Raw genomic sequence first — 18792 nt, 5'->3', positions numbered from 1 at the left:
GCCGAGGGCCCAGAGGCAGTACGGGCCAGCCCACACTGTGATATGTGTGCGCACTAGGTCCATGCAGCAGAGCAAGTCTCCAGTTATCCTGGTTAACCCTTGCCACTGGATAAAGGCTTAGCTCTGTCAAGCCTGTGTGGTGGCTGATGTGCAATGGTCACCAGACGTTAAAAAAATCCATGCACAGGCATCTTCCACCCCTCAATTGGAGTTCAGGACTGGAACATCGGGTCCTTCATTGAAATATCTGTGAACTCATGTGGAAGCAAGTCATCCTTGTTCAAGGGATTGCCTCTGATGACACAATAGATTAGTGTACAAAATTAAGGCACATGGTATTGGGGGTAATGTATTGACGTGGATAGAGAACTGGTTGGCAGACAGGAAGCTAAGAGTGGGAATAAACGGGTCCTTTTCAGAATGGCAGGCAGTGACTAGTGGGGCACGGCAAGGTTCAGTGCTGGGACCCCAGCTATTTACAATATATATAAATGATTTTAGACGAAGGAATTGAATGTAATATCTCCAAGTTTGCAGATGAGACTAAGCTGGGTGGCAGTGTGTGTTGTGGGGAGGATGCTCAGAGGCTGCAGGGTGACTTGGACAGGTTAGGTGAATGGGCAAATGCACGGCAGATGCAGTATAATGTGGATAAATGTGAGGTTATCCACTTCGGTGGCAAAAACAGGAAGGCAGATTATTATCTGAATGGTGTCAGATTAGTAAAAGGGGAGGTGCAATGAGACCTGGGTGTCATGGTACATCAGTTATTGAAAGTAGGCATACAGGTGCAGCAGGCAGTAAAGAAAGCAAAGGGCATGTTGGCCTTCATCGCGAGAGCATTTGAGTATAGGAGCAGGGAGGTCTTACTGCAGTTGTACAGGGCCTTGGTGAGACCACACCTTGAGTATTGTGAACAGTTTTGGTCTCCTAATTTGAGGAAGGACATTCTTCTATTGAGGGAGTGCAGCGAAGGTTCACTTGACTGATTCCCGGGATGGCAGGACTGACCTATGAAGAAAGACTGGATCGACTAGGCTTATATTCACTGGAATTTAAAAGAATGAGATGGGATCTCATAGAAACATATAAAATTCTTGACTTGATTGGACAGGTTAGATGCAGAAAGAATATTCCCGATGTTCCAGGGATAACAGTCTAAGGATTAGGGATAAGCCATCTAGGACCGAGATGAGGAGAAACTTTTCCATCCAGGGAATTGTGAACCTATGGAATTCTCTACCACAGAAAGTTGTTGAGGCCAGTTTGTTGGATATATTCAAAAGGGATTTAGATGTGGCCCTTACGGCTAAAGGGATCAGAGGGGGTAAGGAGAGAAGGCAGGAGTGAGGTACTGAAGTTGCATGATCAGCCATGATCATATTGAATGGCGGTGCAGGCTCGAAGGCCGATTGACCTGCTCCTGCACCTATTTTCTATGTTTCTATTACATTTACCAGCTGTGTCTGTGGACCACTTGGGTTTTCCCAATTTATATTAGGTTGATTGTAATTGCTCAGTTAAATTATTTTCCTGTTCTCGCGTCTCTCAACATTAAATAATTGGAAGAAGTATTTTCACCCATGTAAGGAATAATGAGGATGCACCTGGGTGTTTAAGAGCCTGCTAGATCATGGGAATCTTTCAGTGACCAGTGGGCACTGCATGGCATTGATTGCTTTATTGCACCCGAGCTTACAGTTGTAATTGAAGTTTTCTTCATTCATGCGTATGCTTGTTCTCACTGAGCACCCTTCCTGTACTATTTGTGGTGTTCTCCTTATAAAATGGGAATCTATTGATTGTCTTGCTGGGTTTGGCCCAAGTACAGTTCCACTATTGATCAATCAGTTTAAAACAGTCAGTTCATCGAGTAGATTGTGGCCTTGATAAAGAAAAAAGTAACACTGCTATCGATTAAAGAACCTGCTGAAGTATTACAAAATCTGGACTATTCTAAACCAATCTTTTTTCAAATTTGGCTTAATTGGCACTAACTTGCTCTAATCTCACTTAGGTAGGCTGCAGAGCATATGGAATGGACAACTGTGGCACTGATGTAGAAATGTTTTTCTGAGTTTGGGCTTGAGGTAGAGTTAAGGGAACTTTAGTCTCATCTAATTTTGCTGCACTTGACCTGGAATTAACACTGACACTGAATCCTGAAATGGAAAGTGTACCATTCCCCAGCATTAAAATCTTCCAATTTTATTGCCATATAAAGCTAGCTTAAACAAAAGTTCCCAGTCTCTCTTCTCATCAGATGTCCAACGGACTTCATTGCAACCAAAAGTAAAGGAAACGATGAAGATAAATTTTGTCATTGAATGGTGCAGTGGGTTTTGTGACTTTCACTTCTCGGACCTGGGTTCAAATCCAGCTTGATAAATAGTGGTTGTTTTATAACAGTATTTAAATTTATATAATGCCTTTCATGTAAACAATGCATCTTTCATGTCAAAGCATCTGGAAGTGCTTCACAAATGAACTTGTTTTGAAATGCAATACCCAATGCCAAACAAGATCTCTCCGACGACTGTTAGGTAGCCAAGTGAATTGAATTTGGGAAATCTCAATCTCAGGATTTGTGCAGTAGACATGCTTTTATCAAGTTTGGGTTTGGGTGCATTGTTGGGTCAGGTTAGAGGTAACTTTATCCTCTATTTAACATGTTATAACTAACCTGTTGCTCATATATCAGTTGCTTGGAAAAGTTTGTTACTTGTGTGCAATTTTAGTGTCCAATTGTGCTTCAGAAAATTTGGACTTGCCAAAAGATGACAAAAATGAAGAAAAAGAAAGAAAACATCGAGAGCGAAAAGATAAGGAAGGGAGAAGCACTGAAGTGAGTAAATGTTCCCTTTTGTAATTTGCTTCTTTGCTCTGTCTTCACAGTCAATGCACCATTCCCAATCTGAGAGTGAGAGGGCTTTTGCCACAGTTACTTTCAAGTCAGAGAAAAACACGTGGTAACTTGTCCTTTCAGTTTTCCCTAGCGACAAATGGGATATGTTTGGCAGCTTCCTGGTGCCGCAAATAAGATTGGGAACATATTCTGTGGTGTATTATGGTCAGGATCTTGTCTCGAATGCGTTGTGCTACCACACTAATGGGCCAAGTTTCAGCCTGAGTTGCTCCTGTTTTTTTGGAGCAACTGGTTTAGAATAGAGTATCTTAGAAATTGCAATTCTCGGCATTTACTTTGCTCCAGTTCTAGTCAGTTAGAACAGTTTCAGTTTGGAACAGATTTTTTTTTCCAAAAGGGGGCGTGTCCGGCCACTTACGCCCGTTTTGAAAGTTTAGGCAGTGAAAACTTACTCCAAACTAACTTAGAATAGAGTAATTGTAGATTTTTGTCTGCTCAGAAAAACCTTGCCTACACTTAGAAAATCAGGCGTAGGTTACAAATCAGGCGTAGGGAATGGGGGGGGGGGTTTAAAGGGAAGTTTACAAACATTAAACACTTCAGTTTTACAAATAAAGAGCCATCATCAATAATAAATGATATATACATCAATAAATCAACCAATAAATCAATCAAAAAAAATTAATTAAAAAAATTAAAAAATTAATAAATAAAACATTTTCTACTTGCCGACTGCAGCACCGAGAGCCCTCCAACAGCATGCTAGGACGCCCCCCCCCCCACCCCAGTGTGTCTCTATCTCTCACTCTGTCTGTTAGTGTCTGTGTTTCTGACAGCGAGGGAAGAGGGGGAGGGAGGGCGAGGGGAAGAGGGAGGGAGGGAGGGGGAGAGGGAGAGGCAGGCTGAATGGGCCCGGCCCGGCTGGGCCCCAAGACTTCGGGCGGGGCCTGCCCCCAGCACCGGAGTTAAAGGCAGGGGGTCGGGTCGGGTCCTGGGGGGGGAAGCGGGAGTCGGGTCGGGTCTGTGAGTGGGAGTCGGGTCGAGTCCGGGGGGTGGGGAGGAGCGGGGGTCGAGTCCAGGGCGGGGGAGCGAGAGTCGAGTCGGGTCCCGGGGGGGAGCGGGAGTCTGGTCAGGTCGGGTCCGGGGGGGGGGAGCGGGAGTCGGGTCCCCGGGGGGGGGGGGGTGGAAGAGAGAGAGTCGAGTCAGATCTGGGGGGGTGGGGGGGGGGGGGAGTCGGAGCGGGAGCTGGGGGTGGGAGGTGCAGCCTGTGATCCACGCCACCCCAGTGAGCCCATTTGGCCAGGGCTAGGGGCGGCGTGCTTGGGCCCCTCCCAAACAGTTTTGGGCGCCTGGAGCTACTGCACATGCGCGCTCACTGTAGCGCGCCTGTGCAGAGGTCCTGGCACTGATTTCAGCGCAGGGACCTGGCTCCGCCCCCCTACAGCTCGTGCTGCGCCGCGGTCAGCTCCAGAGGACCGGCAGGGAGCTGGAGAATCTGAGTATTTTTTAGGCGCACTTTCGGGCGCGAAAAACGGGCGTCCAGGTCGGGGCTGCGCCGTTCGAGGCGCGGCCCAAAACTTGGGCCCGAAGTGATTCCATCTTCAAAGACTATTTAATATTGGCAAAAATACCCGGACCCATCAGTGATATTAACGTGTTCTCGACAATTACAGTATATTTGCGATTTATTTTTTACGTAACTCATAATATTCCCGAAGTCTTTTGAAATCAATATGTATCAGGGGTAGGCCATTTAGGACTGAGATGAGGAGAAACTTCTTCACTCAGAGTTGTTAACCTATGAAATTCCCTGCCGCAGAGAGTTGTTGATGCCAGTTCATTGGGAGTTAACTCAAGAGGGAGTTAGATATGGCCCTTATGGCTAAGGGGATCAAGGGATATGGAGAGAAAGCAGGAAAGGGGGACTGAGGGAATGATCAGCCATGAACTTATTGAATGGTGGTGCAGGCTCGAAGGGCCGAATAGCTGTACTCCTGCATCTATTTTCTATGTTTCTATCACGGCTTTTGGATTGAAACTTATGGACTACAATAGAACAAATAATTAAAACACTGTGGTGTTTGTATATAGTTGAAAAGAATAGATAGAGTGGCTTCTGCTGTTGATTGTGTTTTAAAATAAGTTAATTTTACATGATGAATATAGTGTGAAATATGCACAGTAGAGTATAACTAACTTGTCAAAATAAGAACAATAGAAAGATTTGTTTTTTTAGTATTGCTATTATCTTGCACTGTTTCCACTTTGTTTTTTCTTATATTGCAGCTTCAGAGTTTGATTTTTATGATCTAAGGTTGGAGGGAAGGAAGTGGAAATGACAAACTTGGCAACAGCATTGATTCTTTAAGAATATGCCAATCTGTTATACTGATAGATAACTTTCTGTAGTTTAATTAAAGGGTAACAACCTTTGAAATGTACAAAAACTGATGTGTGTTTAATTAGCTGTTACATTGTCTAAATACATGAAGGTAAAGAGGAAAGTGGAAGTCTAAAATAAAAACCGAACGCGCTGGAAATACACAACTGGACAAATACGCAAAGAAAAAGATGCTCTAATGTTTCAGACTGGGCCCACATTAGAGCTGTTGAAGGATCCCACCCAAAATGTTAACCTAGCTTTTTTAGATGCTGAATAATTAGTTATGGATTTCCAGAATTTTCTGTTTTATTATACAATGGTACTTGTTTGAGAAATGACTTGCAATGTTCATCAAAAATGGCATAACCATAAGACTTGGTGAAGATTAATTCAGTCTATATGACTGGCTGCTTGCAAAACAACGTAAATATGACTAGCACTGTCCTGACTGTGAATACTTGTCTCTCAATTTGCTTTGTCCCTGATCTTATTTAATTTTTAAATTATATTTTTTATATAATTTTCCTTTGTAACAAATCTTTAGCAAATTATATAATGATAGAGGTCTACTATAAATTGCCCAATCATTTATAATATTTTAAAGGTGCATTATAACTTGGTTTACTCTATTTGACAACACTATTTTTGTATTCAGAACCAGGTAATGCAGTACTAAGAAAAGCAATGTGTAAAAATGAAAATTTGTACAGCAGCTTGAATTTGTAGGTGAGATTTGCAGTGGTTTTGTTTTGCTGCCCATGCATTTTTAACCATTGATTTAGGCTATTAATGAAAACAGTTGCTCAGTTTTCCTCGTAAATAAAATTAACTATGCATCATGAAAAATATGTTTGTACTGACAGAATAGTGAAGAGAGCAAAGAGAAGAAAAGAAGATCTTCTGAAGTGAAAGATGAAGATCATGACCGACGATACAAGGAGCGTAAGGAGCATGGGCCTCGTGATGGACATCGAGAAAAGCGTCCAAAAGAAAGAAAAGAGCCTGGTCAGGAAGGCAGGGTTGAAGAAACGGAGAAGAAACGCAGAGAGAGGAAAGACAAAGAATCCAAAGAAGATGAGAAAAAACATCGGTATAAAGATATTAAGGTTGGTGCCCTGGAGTTAACGGATAGAGAGCAGGGTCACAGAGAAAAAAAAGGTCGGGAAAAAAAGGAAGATCGAGAGCGAAAACATAAAGTAAAGAAGGGAAAGGAAGAAAAAGAAAGACAAGGGGATTATAATGAGGTTCGTCTTTTTTAAATTATACCCGTTATCTGAAGTTACAATATTTGGCTGAGTACAAAATCTGTGTTTTACATAGAAATAGTAAATACATTAAAGTGCAAAACAAATAATCTGTGCAATAGAAATGACCCGAGTCTCACTTTGATAGACACAACCCCCAAATTGGGCACTTTTCCATTGACCGTTCTCAATTTAATTACCTTTTCATTATGGGCCCTTTCAAAATTTAAGTGGTGTTCATTTTAACATCAGTTATGGGAAGTTATTCGGAATCTATTGTCAGAGACAGAGAATCTGCGCATTTGACCAAGTATCAGCTGATCATAGAGAGCATAGATTGTAAGTGTAGGCCAGTCAGACTAATCTCGTTGAATTTTTGAGGAGGTCTTTAGCATGGTGGATAGGGGAGTGTCCAAGGATGTTGTCTATATGGACTTCCAGAAGGTATTTGGTAAGATTTCTTGAGATTTATTAGCAAAAATTGAAATAGAGCATGGAATTGAAGGTATCCTTGTGGCACGGAAATAATTAGTTGGGAGGATGGAGACACAGTAGAGATTGAAGGGAATGTTCTCTGATTGGAGGAATGTTGCGAGAGATGTTGCCCAGGGATTTGAATAGTGATCTAGCTTTTCATAAATTTTAATGACTTGGATGAAGGATTAGAGAGTTGTTTATAAGTTTGCAGATGACACTGTTAGGAGCCACAGTAAGCTACATAGATGGGAGCAGGAAGTTACAAAGAGACATGGACAGACTCAGTGAGTGGGCAAAACTATGGCGGATGGAGTTCATCATGAGGAAGTGTGGGGTGATCCACTTTGGATCCGAGAAAGAGAAATGAGAACATTTTCTTAATGGTGAAAGACTAGAAGCTGTGGAGGCGCAAAAAGATTTTGCTACCCTTGTACACAAATCACTAAAATCTAGTGCACAGGTATCAAAAGTGATCAAATAGGCTAATAAAATGTTGACCTTTATCTCAAGGGGGTTGAAATTCAAAAGTGAGGAAATTATGCTTCAATTGTACAGAGCCTTGACCAGACCCCATCTGGAGTACCAGTTCTGGGCACTGAACCGAAGGAAGGAAATATTGTCGGAGGGGATACAGTGCAGTTTCACCAGAAAGACTCCCGGGTTCCTCCTCTTGGGCAGTCCCTCGGAGTTGAGGATGACTTACTTCCACACGAAAAATGAGTTCTAAGGTGACTGATGAGTCCAATGCGGGTGGGCAAGACGGTGATTGTGAAGGAATGGGTGGGTCAGGTGCTTGGGTTGCCGTGTGCTCCTTCCGCTGTTTACGCTTGGCTTCAGCTTGCTCCTGGCGAAGAGACTTGGTGTTCGGTGCCTTCCCGGATGTTTTTCCTCCACTTAGAGCAGTCCTGGGCCAGGGATTCCCAGATATCGGTGGGGATGTTGCACTTTTTCAAGGAGGCCTTGAGGATGTCCTTGAAGCGTTTCCTCTGCCCACCTGGGGCTTGTTTGCCATATCGAAGCTCTGAGTAAAGCGTTAGTTTTGGGAATCTCGTATCGGGCATGCGGATGATGTGGCCCATCTAACGGAGCTGATCGAGCGTGGTCAATTCTTTGATGCTGGGGATATTGGCCTGAGCGAGGACACTGACGTTGATGCACCTGTCATGCCAATTGATTTGCAGCATCTTGCGGAGGCAGCATTGGTGGTACTTCTCCAGTGCTTTGAGGTGTCTGCTGTACATAGTCCATATCTCTGAAGCATATAGGTGGGCGAGTATCACTACTGCTCTGTAGACCATGTGCTTGGCGCCGGGTTTGAGGTCCTGGTCTTCAAACACTCTTTTCCTCAGGCGACCGAAGGCTGCACTGGCACACTGAAGGCGGTGTTGGACTTCGTCATCGTCATCTGCCCTTGTTGACAGTAAGCTCCCGAGGTATGGAAAATGATCCACGTTGTCCAAGGCCTCGTCGTGGCTTTTGATAATCGGGGGGTAGTGCTGTGTGGCGGGGGCAGGTTGGTGGAGGACCTTTGTCTTACGGATGTTTAGTATAAGGCCCATGCGCTCGTATGCTTCGGTGAAGGTGTTGCTGATGGCTTGGAGTTCGGCCTCCGAGTGAGCGCATAAGCACGTATCGTCCGCATACTGTAATTCAATGACCGAGGATGGAACGACTTTGGATCTGGACTGGAGGCGGCGGAGGTTGAACAGTTGCCCTTTTGTTCTGTAGATTAGCTTCATTCCGCGGGGATCCTACTGAGAGTGAGATGGAGCATTGCAGCAAGGAAGATCGAGAAGAGTGTTGGTGCGATGACACAGCCTTGCTTGACCCCAGTCCAAACGTGAATTGGGTCTGTGGTGGATCCGTTGGTGGGGGTCACAGCTTGCATGTCATTATGAAGCAGGTGAAGGATAGTGACAAATTTTTCGAGGGCAGCTGAATTTGAGGAGGACGCTCCATAATCCCTTACGGTTGACTGTGTCGACGGCCTTTGTGAGGTCAAAGAAGGCCATGTACAGAGGTTGATGCTGTTCCCTATGTTTTTCTTGGATTTGCCATGCCGTGAAGATCATGTCCATTGTGCCCCTTAGTGGGCGGGATCTGCATTGCGACTCTGGGAGGAGCTCTTCAGCCACAGGGAGAAGGCGATTGAGGAGGATTCTTGCGATGACTTTTGCTGTGGCAGACAGCAGGGAAACTCCTCTGTAATTCCCGCAGTTGGACTTGTCGCCTTTCTTGTAGATGGTCATGATTATGGCGTCTCTGAAATCCCGTGGCATGCTCTCCTCCATCGAGATAAGAGAAATAAGATCATGTATTCGTGCCAATAGTGCTTCTTTGCCAAGTTTTAGTGCTTCGATAGGGATTCCAACTGCTTCTGAGGCCTTGTTGTTCTTCAGTTGTCGGATGGCCTTTTTTACCTTATGCTGGGCTGGATTGTGCTGAGATGGTGGTGAGTAGCATTCTGCGGGATGGAGTCGTGGACACTCACGTCGAAGACAGAGGGGCTGAAATTCAGTATCCCGGGAGGGATTGTTACCGCGGGTCTTCGGTGGCCATTCGGCAAAATTGATCGGTCGATGCATTCTGCTCTATTGGCCCCCCTAATGCTTATTCAGCGCAGTGTTTATTTCAGCGGTGAGCACTTCCGCCGGAATCGGCCGACTGAAGCCACGGTGAAAAGATTTTGGCCGCGGTGACGTCATCAGGTTGCGCACCGCTGCCACACGGCCACGCCACCCATATTCAGGTTTAAAAAGGGAGGGGCTTTTTGAGCAGTGCCCTCACCAGCTTTTTGGGGTCGGTACACTTGCCGTGATACGCAACACCGCTGGAGGAGGATAATGGAGGATTCCCGCGACCGGGGTATTTTTGCACAAAAGTTTCATCTTTGTTTTTTGTTTTGATTTAACCTGCTGAGTGCTGTTAGTTTTGAGGGCTTTCAGCTCTCACTCATTAGTGGAGGCCTATAGGCCTCATTCTGTGCTCCAGAGGCCTGGTTGTCAGGGTGCAGCCTTGATGCACAATGGGATCAGTGTTGGCAGGGGAATGCCTGGTGCACCTTATAAGACGCAGGGCGGCACGCAGGAGAAGGCGACGCCGTCATCGACGTGCAGAGAAGCAGCGGGCAAGGGAGGCAGCAGCCATGCCTGCCCAAGGGTCTGCAGATGTGTGCAGATCTGCATATGTCCAGGAGGAGATAGCATCAGGAGGGGGATCAGGCATGCTGACCCCCGCACCACAGGAGCCATGCCAGCAACAGCCTGCAGAGGCGCGCGACCATGATGCGGGCCAGGGAGATGGGCATCATCCAGCTGCCATGGAAGATGATCCACACAGGTGGGGGAAGGAGGCCCTACCCTCAAAGGGTCTACAGACCTCAGTTCTCCTTCCTCCAGCTCAGTGATGAGCTATGCCTGCGAAGACTGACATTCAGAAAGGAGGTACTGAGGGAGCTCTGCAATATGTTGCGGGAAGATCTCGAGCCCCTCATAAGGCTCAGGACCACCCGAACCGTTGGGACCATGGTCACCATCGCTTTGAACTTCTATGCGACGGGGTCTTTCCAGTCTGCCACTGCAGACATTGGCAACATTTCTCAATTCTCTTCACATCGCTCCATTCGCCAGGTTAGCGATGCACTGTTCAGGAGAAGACTGGACTGCATCTCATTTCTGATGACGAGGGACAAGCAGGTGGAGTGGCAGGCCAGATTTGCCCGCATTGCAAGGTTCCCGAGGATGCAGAGTGTGAATCGACTGCACGCACGTTGGGCTAAGGGTGCCACAGCACCACCCCGAGATCTTTGTCAGCCGTAAGGGGTTCCAGTCACTCAATGTGCAGCTTGTGTGTGACCAGCAGCATCGGAATCTGGCAGTTGATGCGAGGTACCCAGGCAGCAGCCATGATTTGTTCATTCTGTGCCCACCCTCTTCACCAGCCAAAATCAGAATTGTGGTTGGCTGCTTGGCGACAAGGGATATCCCCTGTCCACTTGGCTGCTCACTCCACTGCGGAATCCCAGGACAGTGGCAGCGCATGCGTACGACACTCACTCTGGCACCATAGAAACATAGAAACATAGAAATTAGATGCAGAAGCAGGCATTCGGCCCTTTGAGCCTGCACCGCCATTCAATAAGATCATGGCTGATCATTCAACCTTAATACCCCTTTCCTACTTTCTCTCCATACCCCTTGATCCCTCAGGCCGTAAGGGCTATATCTAACTCCCTTTTTGAATATATCTAACGAACTGGCCTCAACCACTTTCTGCGGTCGAGAATTCCACAGGTTCACCACTCTCTGAGTGAAGAAGTTTCTCCTCATCTCGGTCCTAAATGGCTTACCCCTTATTCTTAGACTGTGACCCCTGGTTCTGGAACTCCCCAGCAACGGGAACATTCTTCCTGCCTCTATCCTGTCCAATCCTGTCAGAATTTTATATGTTTCTATGAGATCCCCTCTCATTCTTCTGAACTCCAGTGGATACAAGCCCAGTTGATCCAGTCTCTCCTCATCCTGCCATCCCAGGAATCAATCTGGTGAACCTTCGCTGTACTCCCTCAATAGCAAGATAGTCCTTCCTCAGATTAGGGGACCAAAACTGAACACAATATTCCAGGTGTGGCCTCACCAAGGCTCTGTACAAATGTAGTAAGACTTCCCTGCTTCTATACTCAAATCCTCTAGCTATGAAGGCCAACATGCCATTTGCCTTCTTCACCGCCTGCTGTACCTGCATGCCAAACTTCAATGACTGATGTACCATAACACCCAGGTCTCGTACCTCCCCTTTTCCTAATCTGCCACCATTCAGATAATATTCTATCTTCCTGTTTTTGCCATCAAAGTGGATAACCTCACATTTATCCACATTATACTGCATCTGCCATGCATTTGCCCACTCACCTAACCTGTCCAAGTCACCCTACAGTCTCTTAGCATCCTCCTCACAGCTTACACCGCCACCCAGCTTAGTGTCATTTGCAAACATGGAGATATTACATTCAATTCCTTCATCTAAATCATTGATGTATATTGTAAATAGCTGGGATCCCAGCACTGAACCCTGCGGCACCCCACTGGGTCACTGCCTGCCATTCCCACTCTCTGCTTCCTGTCTGCCAACCAGTTCTCTATCCATGTCAATACATTACCCCCAATACCATGTGCTTTAATTTTGCACACTAATCTCTTGTGTTGGACCTTGTCAAAAGCCTTTTGAAAGTCCAAATACACCACATCCACTGGTTCTCCCTTGTCCACTCTACTAGTTACATCCTCAAAAATTCTTGAAGATTTGTCAAGCATGATTTCTCTTTCATAAATCCATGCTGACTTGGACCGATCCTGTCACTGCTTTCCAAATGTGCTGCTATTTCATCTTTAATAATTGATTCCAACATTTTCCCCACCACCGATGTCAGGCTAACTGGCCTATAATTACCCGTTTTCTCGCCTTCCTTTTTTAAAAAGTGGTGTTACATTAGCTACCCTCCAATCCAGGAACTGATCCAGAGTCAATAGAATGTTGGAAAATGATCACCAATGCACCCACTATTTCTAGGGCCATTTCCTTAAGTACTTTGGTATGCAGCCTATCAGGCCCTGGGGATTTATCGGCCTTCAATCCCATCACTTTCCCGCCTAATAAGGATATCCTTCAGTTCCTCCTTCTGACTAGACCCTCGAACCCCTAGTATTTCCGGAAGGTTATTTGTGTCTTCCTTAGTGAAGACAGATCCAAAGTATTTGTTCAACTGGTCTGCCATTTCTTTGTTCCCCATTATAAATTCACCTGATTCTGTCTGGTCTTCACTAATCTTTTTCTCTTCACATATCTATAGAAACTTTTGCAGTCAGTTTTTATGTTCCCTGCCAGCTTCCTCTCATACTTTATTTTCCCCCTCCTAATTAGACCCTTAGTCCTCTTCTGCTGAATTCTAAATTTCTCCCAGTCCTCAGGTTTGCTTCTTTTTCTGGCCAATTTATATGCCTCTTCCTTGGATTTAACACTATCCCGAATTTCCCTTGTTAGCCACGGTTGAGCCACCTTCCCTGTTTTATTTTTACTCCAGACAGGGATGTACAATTGTTGAAGTTCATCCATGTAATCTATAAATGTCTACCATTGACTATCCACTGTCAACCTTTTAAGTATCATTTGCCAGTCTGTCCTAGCCAATTCACATCTCATACCATCGAAGTTACCTTTCCTTAAATTCAGGACCCTAGTCTCTGAATTAACACTGTCACTCTCCATCTTTATAAAGAATTCTACCATATTATGGTCACTCTTCCCCAGGGGGCCTCTCACAACAAGATTGCTAATTAGTCCTCTCTAATTACACAACACCCAGTCTAGGATGGCCAGCTCTCTCATTGGTTCCTCGACATATTAGTCTAGAAAGCCACCCCTAATACACTCCAGGAAATCCTCCTCCACCGTATTGCTACCAACTTGGTTAACCCAATCTATCTGTAGATTAAAGTCGCCCATGATAACCGCTGTATCTTTATTGCATGCATCCCTACATTTCTTGTTTGATGCCATCCCCAACCTCACTACTACTGTTTGGTGGTCTGTACACAACTCCCACTAGCGTTTTCTGCCCTTTGGTATTCCGCACCTCTACCCATACAGATTTCACATCATTCAAGCTTTCTTTCCTACTATTGCGTTAATTTCCTCTTTAACCAGCAACGCTACCCCACCTCCTTTTCCTTTCTGTCTATCCTTCCTGAATGTTGAATACCCCTGGATGTTGAGTTCCCAGCCTTGGTCACCCTGGGAGCCATGTCTCCATAATCCCAATTATATCATAATCGTTAATAGCTGCCAGCGCAGTTAATTCCTACACCTTATTACGAATACTCCTCGCATTGAGGCACAGAGCCTTCAGGCTTGTCTTTTTAACACTCTGTCCCTTTAGAATTTTGCTGTAATGTGGCCCTTTTTGATTTTTGCCTTGGGTTTCTCTGCCTTCCACTTTTACTATTCTCCTTTCTATCTTTTGCTTCTGCCCCCATTTTATTTCCCTCTGTCTCCCTGCATAGGTTCCCATCCCCCTGCCATATTAATTTAACCCCTCCCCAACAGCACTACGTGCATCATTGAGCACTGCATTGGGATCCTCAAGCAGAGGCTCCCTTGCTTCAACCGGTCTGGTGGCGCCTTGCAGTAAGCTCCTGAACGGGTCTCCATACTTGGCGTGGTCTGCTGCATGCTGCACAACCTGGCCCTCGTGAGGGGACAGCCGCTTGAGGTCGAGCCACCTGATGATGAGGCGCAGGAGGAGGAGGATCCTCGTCGCCACCCAGCCAGGAGGCGTCGCCCCCGTCGCAACCCTGCAAAGCAGGTGTAGTTACGTCTGATAGCTGCAGGATTCACGTAATCTCATCCACACATGACCCTTCAGCTTCCCACTTTCCATCGCCATCCCAATGAGTGCCTTCACGTAGAATTGCACACTCCCAAATGAAACCCCTGACTCCAGCCGTGAACGCAACACTGAGGTGTCGAGTGGCTTCGAGCTGAGACTGCATGAGAGCCGCCAGAGTCTCAAAGCCAGAAGACATGGCAGCAGTTTGATGCTCAATGGCAGCAGTAAGATGCACCGTGGCCTGTTGCCCAGAGTGCATAAGAGCATTCTGAGTTTCCAGGGCTGTGGCCATCCTCTCCAATCCAGCACCGATCACTCGTTCCCTCGCACCTGTGCTGAAATGGCAGCTGTCACATCACCTGCAGGTGCAGCACTGCATCTGGATCCGCACGGTCACTATGGGAGCCCACCATCGCCTGCACACTGGCAGTGATGGGCTCCATGGTGTGCGCAAAGTGTCGGCTATGCGGGAGGTGGACTTCTCCACACTCCTGACCACTTCCGACAGCCTCTCTGGTATCCTTGACAGTGCCCCCAATATCTGGGAATGCATGGCCTCCACCCTTCGTTCATATGCCGCTGCATCGATGGCATCATTTCAGTCCTCGACGGCAGAACTCTGGTGTAGACTCCCCCCCCCCCCCACCCCCCAAGAGAGATGGCACATGAGGTTGCCTAGCCCTGTCACCATGGTGCAGCCCACTAGGCACCAGTGCAACACCCAGTGCAGACCCCTCTCCCACTCATCTATATCACACTGGGCACTCCCAGTATCTGAGCTGGTGCATGTGGGTGGAAGCAGTGATGCGTTGGTGCCATCAGTGTCCTCCTCTTCCTCGTCCTCAGTGGCATCCCTAAAGGATGCTCGCAGCAGGGCTTGAACCCTCCGTGTTGTCACTGCTCAGAACTGAGATTTCAGGGTTTAAGGTGAGAAGGGTCTCCAAATGCTATGCGACGTCTCTCCTCACTGGCGACTGTGCTCGGTGTGCTGCCACTCGGTCTGTCATCTGCAAGCATAAATGGTAGAAGGAGCTGCCGTGAGGGGGAGGTGGGGGATTGACGCATGGATCCTACAAATTGCAGACTTCCAGAAAGAAAGGCACAGTCGGCGCTGGCGCACTCAAGTAGAGAGCGCATTCAAGGATGACCTCACTTACCCATGGTGCCCACATCGACGTTGCCAGTACCGGAGCCAATAGGGGGCATGCCATCTGCAAGCAGAGATGGGAGAAGGGCTTCCGTGAGGGGGAGATGGGGGATGAAGGCATGGAGGATGCAACAAGACTTCCATGAAGAAAAGGAAAAGTAGGCGCTGGTGCATTCAAGGAGAGAGGGCATTAAAGGAGAGCCTTCACTTATCTACATTGGCATCAGCACTACCCTGGCCCGCAGGGAACGCACCAGTCCGCCGACCAGCGCCTCAGCCCTCTCCTCCAGAGGTGTGAGGACCTACGTGTCTGCCTCACCACCACCGGTCCTCTTTTGTTCCGTTCTATTGTGAGCTAGTCTGGCCTGCATAAGAAAACATGGTTGGTGAGTACCACTGTGATGACGTATCAGAAATGAGTGCACAAGTGTTTGTCCCGGACATGCAGCTGTAAGTGTGACATGAAAGGGAGCCTCCATTGCGAGAACACACACATATATGTCTAGAGGCATGAACAATTAAATGCTGCTTGAGTGACTAAACAGTAAGTATGGGAAAGAAGAGAATGTTGAAGGAGAGGCTTGCAGATGCAAGGTCAGCAGTTGCTGGAAGAGGGACTCACTTTCATTGGACTGATTATGTCGTGAAATCTTTTTCTGCACTGCACGGGAGTCCTCTGATAAATGGAGGTGCCTGAGACCTCCTCTGCTTTCTCTCTCCATGCATTAGTGATGACCCGGTGACTTGGTCTCCCCACATTCGGATGCGGCAGTCTCCTCCTGCCCTCCACACCTTGCATAAGGGTGTCCAGCTCGGCATCTGTGAAGCGGCTTACCCTCCTTGCTCCTCTCACACCAGCCATCTTCAAAGACAACTCCTTCCCCTCTCAGGGCCTAACTGCAAACCTTGACCTTTGAGAAGGCCAGGGAGCAGCAGACTCGTTACAAACACATTACCAGCATGCTCAATTTCTCCATGGGATTCTGCTTCAATTAACATAGCCACACCACTAGAAACTGCACTTTGGAGAAGCTCCTTCGTGCTGGAACCCATTTTATTAGTTTTTGAGCTGAAAATTGATTGGGCCTTTCGGCCGGAATGGCCCCAAAAAGTCGGGAGGAGCACCAGATTTCTTGTGCTACTGAATTTCGGTCCCAGAGTCGAGGTTACGGAGATTATCGAAGTGCTCCTTCCAGCACTGACTGCCTATCAGGTTAAAATTAAATGATGAGGACAGGTTGTATAAACTTGATTTGTATTCCCTTGAGTTTAGAAAGTTGAAGGGTGATTTAATCAAGGTGTATACAATGATAAAGGGATTTGATATGGTAGAGAGTGACAAAAATATTTCCTCTGCTGGGGGAATCCAGACAAGGCGATATCATAAAATTAGAGAGGAGCAATTTCGCAATGAAATCAGGTTGAATTTTTTCCACGCACAGGGTAGTGGAAATGTGGAACTTACTCCTCCAAAGGCTAAGGATGATGGGTCAAATAATTTTTTTAAGATTGAGATTGATAGATAACTATTGGGTAAGGCTATCAAGGGATTTGGAACAAAGGTGAGTAAATGTTGAGGTACAGATCAGCCATGATCTAATTGAATGACCGAATAGGTTGGACTATCTTACCGTGCCGGCTCTCAGCTAGTCCCACTCCCCCGCCCGTTCCCCGTAGCCCTGCAGATTTTTTCCCTTCAGAAACTTATCCACTTCCCTTTTGAAAGAAAAATTGAGTCGACTTTTCAGGCAGTGCATTCCAGATCTTAACCACTTGCTGCATAAAAAAGTTTTTTCTTACGTTACCTTTGGTTCTTTTGCCAATCGCCTTATATCTGTGTCCACTGCTTTTCGACCCTTCTGTCAATGCGAACAGTTTCCCTCTATCTACTCTGTCTTTTGATTTTGAACATCTCGATCAAATCTCCTCTCAATCTTCTCTGCTCCAAGGAGAACAACCCCAGCTTCTCCAGTCTATCAATGTAACCGAAGTCTCCCGATCTCCAGGCCTCCCCCCACCCCTCCCCGCCGTCTCCAGGCACCCCCCTCCCTGCCGTCTCCAGGTCCCCCCACCTCTCCCTGCCGTCGCCAGGTCTCCCTCCCCGCCGTCTCCGGGGCACCCCCCCCTTCCCCTGCGTCACCAGCCCCCCCGCCTTCCCTGCCGTCTCCGCCGCCCCCCCTCCCCTGTGTCACCGCCCCCCCCTTCACTGCCGTCTCTGCCGCCCCATCCCTCCCCGCTGTCACCGCCCCCCCCCCTTCCCTGCTGTCTCCGCCGCCCCTCTCCCCACTTCCCTGCCGTCTCCACCGCCCCTCCCCACCCCCCCGCCCCCGCCGTCTCCGGGCCCTCCCCACTTCCCCGCTGTCTCGGGGCCTCCCCGCCCTCTCCAGATCCCCCCCCCTCTCCAGATCCCCCCCCTCCTCGCCGTCTCCGGAATGCCCCTCCTCGCCGTCTCCGGGCCCCCCTTCCTTGCCGTCTCCAGGACCCCTCCGCCCCGATCTCTAGGCTCAAATTTTCAGCCGACAACCTGTCCGGCTGCTGGGCGGGAAATGGTGTAAAACATTCTAATGAGATCCTACCTCAGCATTCCGGGCATTTTGGTATTTCCCGGCCGCTGACTGGCACCGCTGCTCCCTCACCGCCATCCTGTAAATGTCGAACCCCGAGGCGTTCCTTGGTTTCTTCCTTGTTAGCTTAGCTGATAGAGGCAACTTTCTGTATATAGGCATAAATCTGCCTGCTGTGGATGTCTTGTGCTTCTTGGTAAATTGTATAATTTGTATTTATTCTATTAACATAGAATCATGATTATTTTCATTTGTAGGAACAAAGTGGCAAGAAAAAGAAGGAACGGAGATCTGTGCAAGAAGTTCCAAATGAAAGGAGACCGAAAGGGTAAATTGCTTTGGCTTTGATCTAATTGATGATTTCACTGTTGTGATCAGCAAACTAATAAATTAATGCTTTGGTCTAGTGCCTCCTTCGTGATGAGAGTTTACGGTTGTGCTGTGCTTCACATTGGGCCTTAATGGGATTCATTTGAGTAATCCTTGAAGATGTGCTCCCTACTTACGTGCCTTTGAGCCAGAGCCTTGATGTATAATGCATCAGTGAGCTATTCTGTCTATTTGGAATTTTCACTCTTTTCAATTTGTTCCAAAATAATATACAATACTAGCCATTAAGAAACAATTCACATGTATGAATTGTAATTTTTAATTTTCACTGATAAATTTATAAATCTCCCCTTGAACATTAACATTTTTTTTTGGCTGTGATTGTGTTGTTTAAAGG

The 18792-nt window shown here is 47.0% G+C and overlaps 1 protein-coding gene across 5 annotated transcripts in view; it reads left to right on the top strand.

Moving 5' to 3' along the window:
• dync2i1 (dynein 2 intermediate chain 1) overlaps positions 1-18792 on the top strand; it is a 132284-nt gene that overhangs the window by 40032 nt on the left and 73460 nt on the right. For 3 of the 5 annotated variants that reach the window (XR_011593398.1, XM_070881607.1, XM_070881605.1), the window contains exons 4-6: positions 2739-2845; positions 6113-6493; positions 18323-18393. Coding sequence is in view for 4 of the 5 variants with exons in the window: in XM_070881607.1 (XP_070737708.1) it covers positions 2739-2845; positions 6113-6493; positions 18323-18393 (559 nt within the window). In the remaining variant the exon portion in view is untranslated. The remainder of the gene's footprint in view (positions 1-2738; positions 2846-6112; positions 6494-18322; positions 18394-18792) is intronic. The other 2 variants (XM_070881606.1, XM_070881608.1) reach the window with 2 other exon arrangements.

The sequence above is a fragment of the Pristiophorus japonicus genome, chromosome 5 (assembly GCF_044704955.1).
Source record: "Pristiophorus japonicus isolate sPriJap1 chromosome 5, sPriJap1.hap1, whole genome shotgun sequence".
NCBI lineage: Eukaryota > Metazoa > Chordata > Chondrichthyes > Pristiophoridae > Pristiophorus > Pristiophorus japonicus.
The sequence above is the reverse complement of the archived record's forward strand: the minus strand, read 5'-3'. Positions and strand labels throughout refer to the sequence as shown.